The 18,909-nt window shown below is 42.0% G+C and overlaps 1 protein-coding gene across 23 annotated transcripts in view; it reads left to right on the plus strand.

The window, feature by feature from the left end:
* The window catches only part of PLEKHA5 (pleckstrin homology domain containing A5), a 991,819-nt gene that overhangs the window by 930,087 nt on the left and 42,823 nt on the right, over positions 1-18,909 (plus strand). For all 23 annotated transcript variants that reach the window (XM_069228492.1, XM_069228488.1, XM_069228489.1 and 20 more), the window contains one exon: positions 710-817. In XM_069228492.1, the coding sequence (XP_069084593.1) occupies positions 710-807 (98 nt within the window). In that variant the 3' untranslated portion in view covers positions 808-817. The remainder of the gene's footprint in view (positions 1-709; positions 818-18,909) is intronic.

Consider the following 18,909-nt stretch of genomic DNA (forward strand, 5'->3'; position numbering starts at 1 on the left):
GAACTCAAGCAAATCTCAAGCAAATGCTAGACCTACTGCATTGCAAATGCTTATCTAATTAATCCCATAGCACTGTTTTCTGGTATCTCTTTCTGGTCTTTAACAATTAAACTGACTTACATTAAAGTTGACTGCATTTCCTTTTAATTTATTATCCCGGATCATGCCTTGAATTTAGAATACTTTCCTGACATGCTTATACCAGTCATAAACAAAGTAATGTGTTCCTGGTTGCACAGAGAGTGGGCATTCAACATAGCCTTGCAAAGTCTCTTGAAGAACTGAAATTTGACATTTTTCATTCTTTGAGGGTGGGCTGAATGACTGCCAGGCCACTAAAGATGGTGTTCCATTTAATATATTTAATCTCTGATTTTGTTCTTGCCAGCCCTTTGGTATTGCTGCAATCTAAATCTGCCATTAAATTGCCAGTAAAATCTCAATAACCTTAAATCTACTCTGTTTATGTTCAGATATTTCACATACCTTCTACAACTGTTGTATGTAGAATCACAGTGTCTCCATGTTTATAAGTTTAGATTCTCAAACTGGAAAGAAGGTGGAATAGCTTTGAATTTAACTAATAAGTTATTGCTGTTTAGTGTGTTATGTTAATGGACGTGTTTTGCTCTGTGTCCTAATTTAAATGTATTCTCTCCTAAGCCTCATTGCTGTAACACTTAAATAGTAAATGCATTTCTTTTTTCAGTTGAAAGTTTATCATCATCGCCAGAGTCACCAAAATCACATCCAGCTCCGTCACCAAAACCGCAGCTCACAGAGGGATCACATTTCATGTGTGTGTAGCAGCAGACAGGTATGATCTTGTCTCTTCAGTTTACATTTATGCAAATGTATTTATTTTTCATTGTAACTTACTTTCACTCGCTATAGTGCAGCAGCCCTTTTAGGCTTTCAGTAGACTAAGGAAAAGCCCCTCATTTTTCAAAGTAATCTTTAAGAAGCTCATGATAAAAATTTAATGTGAATAGACACAATACAAAAACAAAAATAATTTGAGGTGTCTTATTTTAAGATAAGTATATTGAAAAGTACAAAATCACATCAGCAGTGTAGGAAATAGAAATAGGCGTGATGTTATTGAAATGATCTAGCTTACCATTGGCTGCTTTCAGTAGTCTACCACAATTATATAGTTATGGGTAGCAGGTAGAACAGAAATTCAAGACAGACGATACACTCAAGAAATAAGAGGAAGGACATAATCTACCAGTACAAAGGAGAAAACAGCCAATAAATGGTGATGTGACTAGTAAGAGAGGTAGTTGAATATAAGGAAAAACTGGATTAGCAGTCAAAAGGCAAATACATCTTTTCACTCAGATTGAATAGATTTTTGCTCCTGCAGAAGTGTTTTCACTTGGGTTGGGGATTAACTCTTCACTGAACTTCTTTCCAGGAGACAACAATGTGTCCATTAGTAGGAGGTTTAGTTTTTATTCTGATACTTTGGAGATGGCTGTGGTGGATTAGGTGCTTACAGAGATGATGATTAAAAAATGTATACTTTACTTAAGTCCCATTATATGGTGCTGGTCTCCTTTTGGATTTCCAGAATGTGAGTGACCCTGATACTTCCCTAGATACAAATATTCCTTACACTTCAGGTCCCCCATTGCAGGATGTTAGCTCTTTCGTGTCCATTATATGGGAGTTGGCTGGAGTTTTGAAGTTAACGCTGCCTGCCTCGGGAAACAAGACAATTCTATTTTTTTAAGCAAAACTTTGAGTTTGGTAAACAGCAGAGTATTCAGTTATATGTTGTAAGAATCACGATGAAAAGCATAAGACAGGGCCATCACAGAATGTACATTATCAACTGCATCTTTAGGATTTAGGTGACACAGCACATAAACCCTTGTGACCAATAATAATCAGAATATATGTGTAGCGTGTATCATAGTATGAGCCCCCTATCCTAACCCCAATTAGTCTTCTGTCACCAATAGAACCTCTTGGAAAGGAAAAGCCATGTGAGGGCTGGTGATGAGTCGTGGGGGGAGATAGTTTACAGGAGGCAGGGCCGACTGCTTATATCTGAATATATAGGCAACACAGTGGCCTTGCCTCTAAATGTAGGTCCGTAGGGGGGTTACATCAACAGTACATATCGAGCTAGCATCCCAGCCCACCCATCACCCATTAGCTGCTATCCTTATGAGAATTAATGTTTTGAGAAAGTCATCCCATGTGAAAGCTATGGGTTGCTTGCATAGCCCCCGGTATTACTCTCTGCGCAGTGCATAGCACTCCACAGTGCTACAGTGTATGACTTCCTCACGCCAACTGGCCACAAGGGGTGTGGAGCAAGGGAATTCTAGTGACAGAAATGTTGCAGCCTCCTTTTGTTGCCTTCTCAGTCATCACAGCTCTTTAATGAGGTTTTGCTGAACCTGAGCACAGTGAAATTTCTCTACCCTGATGATCAAACAGTCAGCATTGCTACAGGCCTACGCCCTGGTATCCAAAATTACTAACATACCCTTTGGCTGCTAGTTTGGTGGTCCAGGCCTCTTTAGCCAAACTGACCCCTAACCACTTTCCTACCACTGTCCCAGACTGAGAGTTGAAACAAGGAGATGCCATGACATGTAAGTCTCTTCCTCTGGCAGTCTGTCATTACAGAGTGCACACTTACCTCCATGTTTGATCGCTGCAGGCATGTGCTTTAGGTAAGGGCTAATTTAGCCTCTGTCAGCTTGCCTGATTACACAAACCCCCACTTTCTCTAGATGGTGAAGAATAGGGTGCATCTTTCTTGTGTTCTCGAAATACACCTGGGTACACTCCAAGGCAATGTGATGATTGATTGATTTGAGATTTATGGAGTGCAAGCACCTGAGGGGTGCCGATCTGCATTAGGCAACCAGTTGAAAAACCAGAATCTGCATATTCTCAACAGTCAGTGGGAGAAATAACCATGTTTTTAGTAAGTGGCTGAAATATGTTTTCCTGTATTCCTGATTCAATTAGTGACACACTTTAGCAAAGCAACACCACATGCTCTCGTCTTGTTCACCCTCTGGACTTCCAGTAGTGAGGTAGATGAATATATCCAAGATAATGAAGGGACATACTTCACAAAACGATTTAGAAGAATTTTTTTTGCTGACCAGCAAAGATGAAAATCAAAAACAAATATCCTTTAAACAAGTAACAATTAAACCAGAAAGATTTTGTGAAGCCAAACCAGGTAATTAGCCCCTTGCTCTCTCCTCTGTATGCCCAGAATAAGCCCAACAGCACAATTTTGAATAACCTATTTCCAGAACAGAAGTTCCCATAGGCAAGACCAGAATCTAGAACTAGCTTAGCCACCAACTTCTTAAAGTCCGCTGGAAGAAGGTTGAGTATTTTCTTAAGTGCACGCAAACTGGCCAAACAGCAAGAGGCCTGTATTTTTTATCTAAGTCTTAAAAGAAAAGTTGCTGTTAAACGTGAAACGTACGTTCCTTAATTCACGGAACAAAGAATGAGGGTTGCCAATCCATGTGAGTCACCAGGATTGAACCAATCCCACAGACAAACATCTGTCTGTTCAACTCGTTTTCCATCATTGTCAGCGTTCAATCCTTGAAACGTTCTTGAATGAACCCACATTCCTCCTCCAAACCATGCAAATGTTGGTTGTCTTTGGGTAAGAAGCCAAAGGGCTGAATAAGCAATTGCAAATCTCGAATATAGATATTTAAAAGCATAAGACTGAGGGCAGCAACTTGAGGCACGCCACGTTATCTGTTTAGAAGAAAAACTGAAATCACCCAACAGAATGACAATTACTTAAATGCAGTCCTTCAAGAAGGACTAAAACCTGTTGAGAATGCCTCCCCCGCCTCTGTCAAGCCAAATGGTATAACATAATTGGTTTTGAGACCATGTAAAAAGTTTGTTAGAATCCAAAGGAGCATATTTTCTGTGTGGAAATTATCGAGTATTAAATGTAATTCATCCAAAATCACAGTCAACACAGACTCAGTGCCATGAGTCAGGATTTCATGGTTCTCTAAATCAGTGGGAAGAGCTCGGACTATTAACAAAATATCTTGTTACTTTGTTGACAAATAAGAGCAAGGTAATAGGGTGATAGTGGTGAGTTTTATAGAGTCTGACCCCACTTTTTTTTTCTAAAAGGGAATAATGGCTGCATTCTTAAAATGAGTGGGTACCTTGGCCAAAGGAAGAGAGGAATTACATAGACCTAGAAGGTTAGAAATTATCTCCTTGGTAACTTGCTTGATATGTTTACCTTCAAAGGGATCTAACAGACATGTGGATTTAATTCTGTTTCCCAGCATCTGCGGTGAACCCAGTTTGAAAGAACTCCTGTTGTTCGACAAACTGTTTATTGGCAAATAGAAAGAGGAGCCATATCTCCTTGGATAAACAATGGGGGACTAAGTTTTGTCTTGAAAACCACAAATGTTTAAAGCAGAAGGCCTTTATCATCGAAAGGCCTTCCGTTCCGCATGATTGGGTGTTGAGTTCATGAACTATGCCAAAATTCTGTTAGCTTAAAGGGTGGAGCGACAATTTTTTTTAATTGCTTTTTCATAAGCGTTAAGAACCTTTCCAGGATTCATTGAAATAGACGCAATATATATTTTATAGCTTTCTTAAAGAGGTTCAAATCTTTGGAGAACTACAGTTTGTTCGATTTCCAGTGCATGGTTTTGAGTAGTTTTACTAGCATCAGGAACCAACCTAATACATTTATTACAGCTATATACTTCACTATTTAAATTCAAATAGTTTTCGAGGATACAATTGGCAATTGCTTTAAGTGTCATTAATTATTTTAGACCAAATACATACTGTTTTAAAGAGCTTTGAGAACAGAGTTGGCTGAAAATATATCAGAATAAAAAAATATAAAAAATGGTCTTACTATAGAAGGTAAGGTACTTTACTTAGATACTTTAGGAACTTTGAATGAAAAGTCTTTGTAAAAATGGCAATAAGCTATTTTCAAAGTGGACACAGTGCAAAAATCAACAGTTCCTGGGGGAGGTAAGTAAAGGTTAGATTAGGAGGTAAGTAAAACACTTACAAGTCTCAGTTCTTGGGCATAGGCAGCCGACTGTTGGGGGCTCAAGGCAACCCCAAAGTTACCACACCAGCAGCTCAGGGCCGGTCAAGTGCAGAGGTCGAAGAGGTGCCCAAAACACATAGGCGCCTATGGAGAACAGGGGAGCTCCGGTTCCAGTCTGGCAGCAGGTAAGTACCTGCGTCCTCGGGGGGGAAGACCAGGGGGGTTTTGTAGAGCATGGGGGGGGGGACACAAGTAGGCACACAAAACACACCCTCAGCAGCACAGGGGCGACCGGGTGCAGTGTGCAAATCAGGCGTCTGGTTTCAAGTAGAAAACAATGGAGGGACCCGGGGGTCACTCTAGCGGTGCAGGCAGGCACGGGGGGCTTCTCGAGACAGCCACCACCTGGGCTAGGGACCCAGGAGGGTCGCCTGGGGGTCACTCCTGCGTTGAAGTTTGGTTCCTTCAGGTCCTTGGGGCTGCGGGTGCAGTGTTGGTTCCAGGCGTCGGGTCCCTTGTTCCAGGCAGTCGCGGTCAGGGGGAGCCTCTGGATTCTCTCTGCAGGCGTCGCTGTGGGGGCTCAGGGGTGTCATCTCTGGTCACTCACGGGCTCGCAGTCACCGGGGAGTCCTCCCTGAGGTGTTGGTTTTCTGCAGGTCGAGCTGGGGGCGTCGGGTGCAGAGTGTAGAGTCTCACGCTTCCGGCGGGAAACGTGAAGTCCTTGTTAGTTGCTTCTTTGTTGCAAAGAAGTAGCTGGTTTTGAACAGGGCCGCACAGCTGTGAGGCAGTGTGAATGTGCTGAGTGAGGGGTCCCTAGTTTGGCATAAGACATGCTGCAGCCCTTAGAGACCTTTCCTGGTACAGTTTAGGGAAAGAACACAGGTGCTGGGGCCTGGTTAGCAGGGTCCCAGCACACTTTCAAATCATAACTTAGCAACAGCAAAGGCAAAAAGTTAAGGGGTAACCATGCCAAGGGGGCATTTCCTCACACCGTCTTTCAGAGGTTCTTCTATTCATTCTTTCCTTAGCCCACAAGTGCTCTGTATTGGGCACCCTTGAGGGGTATCTGTCTGCCATTTCTGCCTTTCTTAGGCTTCCTGATCAGCCCTCACTCTTTAAATCTCCTCTTGTGAGTAGGTTCTTAAAGGGGCTCACCCACTTATTTCCTCCCACTCCCTTCATCATGCCTCAGTGGGATCCGCATCTTGTGCTTACTTTCTTGATGTGTACTCCCTTTGAGCCTATGCATAATTGTCACTTACGGCTCCTCACATTCAAAACTGTTTTTCTTATCGCCATCACCTCTGCTCGAAGGGTGAGTGAGCTTCAGGCCCTTTCTTCAAAGCCACCGTACTTGTCCGTACACCCCGACAAAGTGGTGTTACGCACTAGCGCTCCCTTCCTTCCTAAGATGGTTACACTATTTCATGTAGGCCAGTCCTTCACTTTGTCTACCTTCTACGCACCCCCACATCCTTCCCATGAGGAGGAGCGACTCCACCGCCTGGACCCAAAAAGAGCGTTGGTGTTCTATCTCAGTCGTACTAAAGACTTCCGGGTGGACGATCAATTCTTTGTTGGCTATGTGGGTGCTAAGAAAAGGAAGGCGGTGCAGAAACGTACCATCTCTCGATGGGTGCTTCTTTGCATCAAAATGTGCTACGCTTTGGCGAAATAGCAACCTCCTGAAGGCTTGCTGGCTCATTCTACCAGAGCAACTGCTGCAACCACTGCGTTAGCACGCGGAGTTCCTGTCCTGGATATCTGTCAGGCAGCTACGTGGGCGTCTCTGCACATGTTTGCTAAGCATTACTGCCTGGACATTCGGGTCCTTCGGGACGGCTACTTTGGTCGTTCGGTCCTGCAGGACTTTCTAGTATGATCTTAGGTCGCAGCCCACCACCGAGGATGGCATTCCTTGGGTGTCTATTCTAAGGTAAGGAGTCGGCAACTAGAAGTCTCCATCAGATGTACAAGTTACTTACCTTCGGTAACGAAATATCTGGTAGAGACATATTCTAGTTGCAGATTCCTTACCGCCCACCCATCCTCCCTGCTTCTGAACTGATTTCTAGGGACAGGGATTCCCCCTTTCAGGTCATTAGCTCTGGCGCACCAATATCAGTGTTCTTAGCGGCTTTGCGCTCTGGCGTGGAAAGTCGTTAAAAGAAACTGACGTCACTACGCGAGGGCGGCGTCTATGTACTACTCCCGTCATCACGGCGAGCACGACGCCTGTGGAGTCAACCGACGCCACCTACCGACGCACAAGGGTATTGCTCCAAGAAAAAATCTCCGGATCCAGTCTGACGCCTGGGGAAAAATTCTAAGGTAAGGAATCTGCAACTAGAATATGTCTCTGCCAGATATTTCGTTACCGAAGGTAAGTAACTTGTACATTAAGCCTTTTATCTCCACCACATGTTTTATTGGCAGGGTCTAAAAATAGAACCTTCAATTTTTGTTGTAGTTCAAGAGACACTGGGTCAGTTCTTCCCACTCTAAGCTCATTGGACGTTTGGGTGGAGGTGCCTTGTGTGCACCTTCTGAACGGATATGCAGAGTGCTGTCATATGAAGGCCAGTCTTGGAGTTCACTTCATGTAGGTGGAGGAATTTACATCCTTAGTCCGTATTTCCTGCTTCATTGCCATAAAAGAAAGATTATTGGAAAAATTAAAGAGAAAGAAAGCCATGCAACACTACACTCCAAGGCACTCTAATATCATTCTGGTAGCTACTACAACTCCAAAATGACATGTGGCTAACTAAATGAAAACAATGAAGTTAGAATAACACAGATCTAAAGCACAAAGTTAGAAAACTGAACTACTGTACAAAGACAAAAGGTGGACCAGACAACACAAACATTCCAGAAATACAATAAACAGTGGCCAAACAAAAATGAATGGTTAAAAATCTGCCATGCAGAATGGTGAATATCCAGCTGCCCAGGGGTTTGTCTTTAAGGAGAAGGCCAACTCCTTGTTGGAGCAATACACCACTTTGATGAATTTTCTATTGCAAAGCCAGCTGGGCATAGGAAACCAGTCTGGTCTCTACATCAGCTTTTTCAGCGGCAGTGGTAGACCCAGAGGGAAGCACTACAGCATCATCTGTTTAATGGCTTCTCCATCGCAAAGGTGGCTACACAGAAGCAACCATTGCAGCTATTCCAGTTTCTAAAGCAGTTTTTATTTTTTGGCAAAATGGGGTCAGGAATGGTGCCGAAGGGAAGCAAAAGCAGCTGTATCTGTCCTTCCCCTTATCAGCCTTCTCCATCACAGCCACCACTACAAAAATGTGTCCTTTTGGTAACCTGCTCATCCTTTCAGCAGGTGGATGTGCAACTGTTTCTAGACTGATACATTGTTTTCAACTTGTACCTATGGGTTCTTTATATCATCTTTCTGAGTTATACCCTCCTCTTTCCTGATTCTTCTATAAAGATTTACATGTTTCCACTCCTTCTGCACACTTTCATCTTAATGGTGGTAGAGTTTCCTCAAGGTATCTATAAAAGTGGTGCCTGCTGTAGAGACAAAGCCACAAGATGTTACGCCTTCTACATTTGGTCCCCAAAAAGGATTGAAGCCTGTGTACAATCCTAAATTTGCGACACTGAACTCCTTTCTATGAAGAGATAAATTCAAGATTTTTTAGGACTGGATGTAGTCTTTAAGCCTGCAAGACATTTACTTCTATATCTGTTTTCTGAGCATGCTCTCTCACAGAAGCTACTTTAACTTTGTAGTAGGCTCACAACACTACCAGTTTATGGTCCTCCAGTTTGGGCTCATATTGGTAACCTTACACTTGTCTTCTACTAATTAAAATGGTTCTGGATACAAAACTCAGGCAAGCCTTCTCCCCGGAGACAGAGGCTTCCAGACATTCAGGTGGTTGGTACAGTGATGGCTGCCTTGTCAGCATTCTTGTTTACTAGGCAAACCCTCCTGTTCATATTTATCATGATGGTTTGATTTTTGAAAGGTTTGACAAAAGTCCTGCTCAGTTTGTGATTCTGCAGTGGATCTTGATCCTGGTTTTGATATTTTTAATGGCTTTGCCATTTGAACTGTTGCATATCTTCCTCACGAGACTCTTCATCTTGAAGTTTTTTTATTTTTTATTGCCATATGCTCAGCTCAGAGGCTCACACTCCTTGTACCATTTTCTATCCAAGACAAGTTGTGGTTCAATACCTACACATCTATTCTGCGTAAGGCTGTGTCCACCCTCTATTTCGGCCAATGTGTCACCCTACTATCTTTCATCCACCTCATTTGTTTTTAAGTCGGATGAGGAGAGGTTGCATAGGCTAGGTCCTTACTTAATTTTACATAAACAGAACAAAGAAAAGCAGGCGGTGCCATCAGTGGCTTGTGTATTTTGCAGAGCAGAAAAAAGCACAGATCTGCTACTTTCTCATTGTCTAGTTGGAGGGTCTGTAAACAGACTAGGTCCTGCAGCCATCTCATACAGTATGAATTGTCAGCAAAGGAGGCTGTTTATAGAGTCTGATGCCAGCTCCGGCAAGCATAGCTGAGCTTTGCTGCACTGCATGTTTTGCTCTGGGCCTGGCCATGTCGGGCTCTGCCCCAAGCCCCATTTCTGGATGTCCAAAGGTCATGTGCAGTGGTGGTTGGCCACATGGTGAGTTGGCTGCACGATAAGCAGACTTGTTCTGCTGCCACCTCCTCCACAAAAGAGGTTTGCTGCAAAGTCAGTTGTGCCTAGTGCCTGGCAGTTGGCTAGCCACTGAAGCCGGATCAGGTACAGCAGGCTTTGGCTGCTCAGGAGTTTGGGTGTAGGCCCTGTGTGCAACTTATGCTAATGCATTGCCAAAGTCCCAGTGCAGGAGGGTTAGGCAGGTAGTTAGCTGCACTGGACATTGGCAATAGTAGAATATAAACACATGGGAGTCGAATATAATAAGTCTTAAAAACATATAAAAATTCACTGAACAAAAGTTTAATAATAATTTTTGGTTCTTTTTGATCATAATAAAATTAATAACTATTACTATTAAAAAAGAAAACCTCAGAAATGTCCTGAAAAAACACAAAGTGATTTTATGGTTATGAAATATCAAAAATCCCCTTAAATGATCTGTGTAGGGTAATGTCCTGCACTGTTTATGTACTTGTATATAATATCACTTATGACATCTCAGGTGACATCATTTTTGATAACAGCCTAAATGTCTAACTTTCCTGAAAGTTTCTTTGTTGTATAGGGACATTCTTTGACGAATATCTCCAAAAATCACAGAAAAGCAACCACATTTTAATTGTAAATTAGCCTTTCTGTTATACAGAGCTTTCTCTGGCTTTGGTGAATTTTCGTGTCACATCCATGCATTTTAGATGCATAAGTGTTTTTGTTTAAGAAGTTGTCAGGGATGTCGTGTGAGGTCTTGAGATGGCAAGGTGCAGACATAAGTTAGCACTGACGCCGAGTACATTGACTGGAAATTTGTGTTTTATTGTCTGTGTATTCCTTCATGGAAATACAGAGTGTTGGAAAGTGGATTATTAGTAAGGGCAGGTAAGTACCTACACTTAGCAGTAGGCCACTAACCCCCACTAGGTCCAGTCACGTCTCAAATTAATCCCCACTCAACCCTTGGTAGCTTGGCAGTGAGCAACAAGGCTTAACTTAGGAGACAGGTCTGTAAAGCGTTTAAAAATCACAAAAAAGTTAACAAGTAAAAGACAAAACGGAATAAAACAGAATAAAAATCCAAGACCAATTCATAACATTGGAGTATATTTGTATCTTTAAAATTACACCAAAACAGTTAAAATCGGATCAGGGGAACCGGAGATATACATTTTCAAAGAATTAGTGTTTTCTAGCCCATTGAAACTAAAAGCGCAAATCTGGTCACACTAGACCAGGGCAAAGTCAAAGTTTGAGGACAACCATGATGGAGCACTGCTCGGCTACAGCAAGCGAGAGGCCTCGGTCAAAAGTTTACCTTCGGACTTAGTCTTTTTCTTAAAGATTTTCTTCAGCGGGACAAAGTCACCAATCCAATCTAACCTCCCTGAAGCTTTCTTCGGATACATGTCGCAGGAGACCTAGTTGAAGAATTCTATCTTCCAACTTAGATGATTTTTCAGAACGTAAGTCTTCGTCCAGGCCCGTGATGAATCTTGATCTGATGTCCTTGGAGCCCTCCTCGGATACTCTGTAGGGAAGTCCCAGTCACCTTTTTACATTTGGACTATTCTGGAGCTTTTTCCTTCTGACAGGGGTCGACACTCTACAGCAAGCCAATTTCAATGCAAGTTCGTCAGATCACCTTTCCAGGAGCCCCTGGTGAAATCCTGGAAGTCTGGGGCTTCGTAGGATTTAGCGGGACGAACCTGCAAGTCAGACCGGGTGATGCTTGAGGTAAGCCGGCTTGACTCACCATGGCGGGTCGGTCCCTTTATTGAGCCTTTTCCAAAAGTTCTCCAAACTTCTTGATTTTATTCCAGAAGGTCTTTGAAGGTTCTTTAGGAGTCCACAGTTCACCACAAAATTCCTGAAGCTCTTAGTTGCTCCTTGAGGGTTAGGACTCCAACTCCAAGAATGCACCTGGTTCAAATCCAAAAATGGCCACTGGTCAGTTCCTTCAGGTTTTGATACAGAGGACTATGGTTGGATATTTTTTCACCTGCAGCAAGCAGGGTGTCCCTTCTTGAACCAATTAAAGACCGGCAAAGTCCTTTTATTGGTGAAGCCCAAGTGTGCAGCTGGTGCAGTCCTTCAGAGTGCAGTGTCCAGGTGCAGGTCAGGGGTCTAGAAGGGCAGTTCTTTGTCTTCTATTGTTGCTCTTTGTAGGGATCTGAGGTGCAGCTCTGCCAAATTTAGCCTTGCTCCTGGGGTGAAAAGCAGGGGGGCTGGCAACTGTCCAATCACAGACAGGTCACCGCCCTCTTGGATGACCACATCTTTCCTGTAAACATCAGTATCATTTTCCAACGTGTTTTCTGACTAATCGATCCCAACGGTACAATCGGATCAAGTGCAAACACCCTTTCGGGAGACCGCGCCCTTCTTGGGCCTACTGCGACACAGACTCATAGATTAGACTCTTTCGATTCTGCCCTTGGTGCCACGCCAAGTTCCCCTACACCAACCAACACTCAGTGTGCAACCTTTGCCTCTGTCCTGATCACAAGGAAGAATCCTGTGAGGCTTGTCGATCCTTCCGCTCCAAGAAGACTCTGCAAGATCGAAGAGCGCGTCGGTTAGAGATGGCATCCAAGTCGACCGAACAAACACCTGACATTTTGGGTGAGGAACAAGCACAGACTACAGTTACCATCGCAGATTCCGATTCCAACCGTGACTCCAAGCGGGTCAGCCAAGTGATTCCAGCAACACAGTATGTGAGTACAGCAGCCCCTTCACATTACCAAAAAACATCCAAAAAATCAGTACAACTGGTCTTGGATCCACCACTGCTTGACGGCCCTGGTCAGACCTAAAAGTTACATCTCGACGACCGCCCTCTGGTTTGGCATCGAAAAATACCAAAATGCATTTGACATCGACCAAACAGACTGCCACGCCTGTTTTGGGATCGACTCGAAAAGTAGAGGCTTCCACTTCGGAACTGAAGCATTTGTCTTCCACCTCAGAGCCGAAACACCCAACCGCCTCTTTGGAGCCTGAAAAACTTCCATCTGCTTCAGAGTCCACATTCTCAGCCCAATTAAAACAGTTGGTCTTCAAGCTTTCAGAGCTAAAATACCTATGGGAAAGAAATGTACTCCATCTGTAGAAGAATCAACAGAGATTAGGCCCATACTTGAAGTGATGGACCATAAACAACGAAAAATCTAAATCCATAAGGATACTGGAAATATTATTGCCTCTTCTCCTTCTATAATTAAAAGGAAACTATATTTCCAAAAGACTTTGGAAGCTGGGCCTTCACCTGCCAAAATCTTCAAGCACAAGGAGAAACCAAAGGCAGTACATCGGCCTTCACCACCATATTCTTCTTTGCTTCCCACATCTCCACCACCCGATACTCCACCACCTTCACCTACATAGTTTTCTCCACAATCCCCTGTTTCCTCACATGGGGATGACCTGGGTGACAATAGTGTAGATCAATGGGATTTGTATGACCCAGACCCTATCCCATCTAACGATCCTGATGTACATCACACTAGGCCATCTCTACCTGAAGACACCACAGCCTATAATCAGGTTATTGCTAGAGCAGCTGCATACCACAATGTGCAGCTACACTCAAATCCCATAGGGGATGATTTTTGTATTTAACATGCTATCCTCTACAAGCAGAGTACCAATGCTTCCAGGCATGCTTAAACATGCTGATGATATTTTTAAAGAGCCAGTAAAGGTTAGGGTACTGACACCAACATCGGACAAAAAATATAAAGCTGCACCATCAGATCCACTCTTCATCACTCAACAATTGCCACCTGATTCTATTGTTGTTAGTGCAGCAAGAAAGAGGGCTAATAGTCCCCCGATAAGGAAAGCGGCAAATTTGATGCAGCAGGCAAGAGAGTGGCAACTCAAGCTGCAAATCATTGGAGAATTGCAAACTCCCAGGCTCTTTTAGCCAGGTATGTTAGGGCCCACTGGGACGAGATGCAGGAGTTCCTGCAATATCTCCCAGCGGAACACCAAAAAAAGGCACAGCAGGTATTTGCAGAAGGGCAGCTATCTCCAACAACCAGATTAGATCTGCCCTAGATGCAGCAGACACCACAGGTAGGAGTGTAAACACTAGCATACTAATTAGGAGGCCTGCTTGGTTGTGATCTTCAGGGTTCAAACCTGAGATACAGCAAGTGGACCTTAATATGCAGTTTAACAAAAAGCAGTTATTTGGACCAGAGGTAGATATAACCATAGAATAATTAAAAAAGGACTGACGCAGCTAAGGCTGTGGGTGCCCTTCACACAACACCTGTTTGGGGTACTTTTCAGAGGCCCCACTTCAGAGAGGGTTTTAAACCATCAACATCAGAAGCCTCTACATCCCAAAAAAAAGCAGGGACAACAATATTACTCTAGAGAGTCTTTCAAAGGATCATATGGAGGAAACCAATTTGGAGGTAGGGAGAAATCCACTGCCACAAGAGGTGCCGCCACCTCATCAAAACAGTGACTTTCTCAGCATCCCCACACAGTACACATCTCCTGTGGGAGGAAGACTGCAACGTTTCTACCATTAATGGAACAACATTACATCAGATCAGTGGGTACTGTCAATTATCCACAATGGTTATTGCCTAGAACTCATCTCCACTCCACCAAATATTCCCCCTTGCTCACACAGGCTTTCTCCAAAACACCTCATTTTGCTAAAAGAAGAGGTACAATCACTTCTACTCAAAGGTGCAATAGAGATAGTACGTATGACTCAGAAAGGGACAGGAGTATATTCGCTATATTTCCTCATATCAAAGAGAGTTGGCACTTTCAGACCAATCCTCAATCTCAGACCCCTCAATCAATATGTTCTCTCAGTGCATTTCCTCATGGTCACTCTTCAGGATTTCATTCCTTTTGTACTAAAACAGGACTACATGACAGCATTAGATCTAAAATATGCTTACTTCCATATTCCCATACATCCAGAACATCACAAATGCTTGGGGTTTGTGATAGAAGACAAGGACTACCTATTCAAAGTGCTACTCTTTGGAGTTACAACAGCACCAAGGGTATTTACCAAATATCTAGCAGTGGTTGCAGCATACCTCAGAAGACAAAATATATATGTCTTTCCCTATCTTGATGACTGGCTCATAAAAGCCAGCACCATTCAAATCTGTCAACACCACACACAATCGATACCCTACACAGACTAGCGTTCACAATCAGTTACCAGAAATCTCACCCGCAACCAGTGCAAATACAACCATATTTGGGAGCAACTCTGAACACCAGTCAGCATTAGCTTACCCAAACCCACAGATAATTCAAGTGTTTCATGATCTCATATCTCAGCTACAATACAATCAAACTTACACAATAAGGTTTATTATGAAACTCTTGGTAATGATGGCATTGTGCATAGCAATTATACCCTATGCATGTCTAAACATGAGACCCCCCACAACAGTGTATTTCGCAACAATGGTCTCAGGCACAGGGTCAACTTCACGATCTAGTGTTGTTGGACCACCAGACTTACAACTCTCTGCAATGGTGGAATCACACAAACTTATCAAAAGGGGTGGCCATTTCAGGACCCTGTGCCACAGAACATAATCACCCCAGATGCATCAATGACCGGTTGGGGAGCCCATCTCAACAATCTTAATTACAGGGAAAATGGGACTCAGTCCAGCAAACTTACCACATAAACCATTTGGAATTGCTAGCAGTGTTCTTAGCAGTCAAAGCATTCCTTCCACAGATCACACACAAAACAGTGTTAATAAGGACAGACAACATAACAATGTATTATCTGCATAAACAGGTGGGGGAACACACTCAGTGTGCCTTCTAGCACAGACAATTTGGAAATGGGCAATTCACAATCACATTCAACTACTAGCAGAGTATATCCCAGGGATACACAACCAACTAGCGGTCCTCTTAAGCTGGACACAGCAACAAATACACAAATGGGAGATTCACCCACAAGTAATTCAACAGTACTTTCACATGTGGGGAACACCAGACCTAGACCTTTTCGCAACAAGCGAAAACGCGAAATGCCCAAACTTAGCATCCAGGTACCCACACCCTCGATCCAAGGGCAATGCTCTATGGATCAATTGGTCAGGGATATTTGCTTACGCTTCTCCCCCTCGCCTACAAATTCCATTTCTGGTCAACAAGATCCGTCACACCTCTCTTACTATGATACTCATAGCTCCCACGTGGGCACGCCAACACTGGTACACAACACAATTGGATCAATCTGTAGTACCACATCACAAGCTCCCACACAGACCAGACCTATTGACTCAAAACAAAGGTCAAATCAGGCATCCCAATCCCAGCATTCTCAACGTAGCGATTTGGCTCCTGAGGTCGTAGCGTTTTGGATATCTACAGCTTCCATCAGAGTGTATAGACTTTCTAAAAGAAGCATATAAACCTATAACCAGACATGCTATGCAGCTAAATGGAAACATTTTGAATATTACTGTCAGCCCAAAAACATTGATCCACTTAAAGCATCAGTACAGGACATTGTCTGTTATTTGCTTCACCTACAAAAAGCAAATCTTGCATACTGATCCACCAAGAGTGCCACCAGCTCCTGCCTGGAATCTTAACATCATGCTCACAAGTCTTGTGTCCACCATTTGAACCCATGCATTCTTGCGATCTTCAATTTATCTCATGGAAGGTTGCTTTCCTAGTAGCAATTGCTTCCTTAAGAAGAGTTAGTGAAATTAACTTTAGAAGAACCTTTCTCCCAAATTCACAAACATAAAATAGTACTTAGAAAAAACCCCAAATTCCTACCAAAAGTGGTTTCACCATTTCACATCAATCAGTCAGTGGAACAACTTTTTCTGGCCTTTCAGCCGCCTCAGAAGGGTAATGCTATTTCAAAACAAGAGTTAGGTGGATAGATAATAAAGTGTGTTCAAACTTTCTATGTTAAAGCTAAAAGACAGCTATTCTAAATCCCAGAGCACATTCTACTAGAAAAAAAGGGGCTTCCATGGCATTCTTAGGAAACATACCAATGACAGACATATGCGAAGCAGCCACATGGTCCACACCATACACATTTACAAAGCACTACTGTGTGGATGTGTTATCTCGGCAAAAAGCAAACGTTGGTCAAGCAGTGCTTAAAACATTATTTTAAACTATTGCAACTCCTACAGGCTAGCCACCGCTTACTTTAGGAGGGGACTGCTTTTCAGTCTATGCAAAGCATGTGTATCTGCAGCTACACATGCCATTGAACGGAAAATATCACTTTCCCAGTGGACATCTGTTCGTGGCATGTAGTGCTGCGGATTCACATGTGCCCAGCCCCCCCCCCCCCCCCCCCCACCTCCTCCCCGGAAGCCTGTAGCCATTGTAGTACTTTATTTATGTGAATATATATACACATTGCATGGACATCTTCTTTTCTTTCTGTATATATATATATATATATATATATATATATATATATATTCCCCTAGAATATTTCTGCAATATAACCAACAACATGGCGCTTTGAAAACCATACTACAGAAGAACTGGCACATCCTACAGAATGATCCCAATATTAGGGATAGCATTGACCCACAACCATCCATAACTTTCCGTAAGGCTCGCTCACTAGGGGATCATTTAACTAGAAGTTTTTTATCTACAAAGAAAATACATCCTGGTTGAGCAAAAAAAGTTTGGGATTTTGGAAGTGGCCACTGTAAGGCATGCAAATATGCACAAAATATGCAAAGATACCAAACTTTTGATGGTCGCTATTGTGACATCAAGGATCGCATTACTTGTGACACTGAATTTGTGGTTTATGTTGTTGAATGTGGATGTCAAAAAAAATACATTGGTAGCTCCATCCACAAGTTAAAAGTTAGATTTTTACAACATTTTAGAGCCATTAAAAATCAAGATAGAACATATCCCCTGGCCAAACATTTTTGGGACACACACAAAGGGGATTCCAGTACATTATTATTTTAGGGTATTAAATCTATAAAAAATAATCCTAGGGCTGGTGATAGAACATCTGAGCTCAGACAAATGGAATCCAAGATGATTTTATTACTTGGTTCTGAATCTCCCTGGGGGCACAATCTTGATGCTGAATTACATGTCCATTTAAGATAAAGCGTAGAATGTGTATTTCATTCATGACATATCAGTAGAGGGATCTAAAGTGTTGTGAAATTTTGCTTATATTGAACTGTGGACATAATGTAATTTTCATAACTGCCGTTTACAAGGGGTGATTTTAACGATACAAATGATGTGTGATTTTGCAGAATTTATATGAATATGTATTTGTTCCAGATTGAAACCTATTTAGATTTTTTCATCTTTTTAGATTTTTTCTTCCTTTCAAAATTGATATTTATAGAAGAGTAGATATATAGATACAAGTTTTTATCACTGTTTTTCACTAGTAATAGACACATAATTTAATATAGAAGTAGTTTTGTTTAATTAGCACTTTGCACTTTAGCCTGTGGCCCTTTTCCATCTCCATCTTGCATACATGCATAAATTATGACTCTACAGTCTAGATTGAAATAGAGTAGACCAACCTCACAAAATAAACTCATTTATTTCAAGATGTCAGTTTAAGACATTTTGAAAGAATAAGGTAAATCTAAGGTCTAACGAACTAAAGCATTACATATAGGGGCTAAATTACAGGTTGACATCAAAGATGTAGACTATATAGAAGACAAAATTCCAGTATGGTTTAGCTATATATTGTATTTAGTTGTATACATTTATTGCACTTGACACTTTACAATTGGTTTTAGATTATGAATTCAACAATGATTAAGATCTCATTTTGTGTATAATTGTAACAACAATGGATGTCATTTCCATACTGAATTGTAGAATTGTAGCCATTTTGCTGATAGGTTTGCATGTATTAATAATTTACAATGTTTTATAATATTTTATACTATTTACAATATTTGAGATATTTATACTCAAATTGTTTGAAATATTTTAAATATTTATACATAAAACCAATATTGGAGAATCTATTTTACAAATATTTGATAAATTAGATTAAAAATTGTTGATCAGGAGAAACTGACGACACTAGTTAAAAAAGTGTAATAACATAAGCTCCTTAAAATGCCAATTTTGGCTTAAAATTAAGATAATGATGAGAGATTTACTTGCAAGGACAGTGTTACACATTAGGCA

The sequence above is a fragment of the Pleurodeles waltl genome, chromosome 4_1, assembly GCF_031143425.1.
Source record: "Pleurodeles waltl isolate 20211129_DDA chromosome 4_1, aPleWal1.hap1.20221129, whole genome shotgun sequence".
Lineage (NCBI taxonomy): Eukaryota > Metazoa > Chordata > Amphibia > Caudata > Salamandridae > Pleurodeles > Pleurodeles waltl.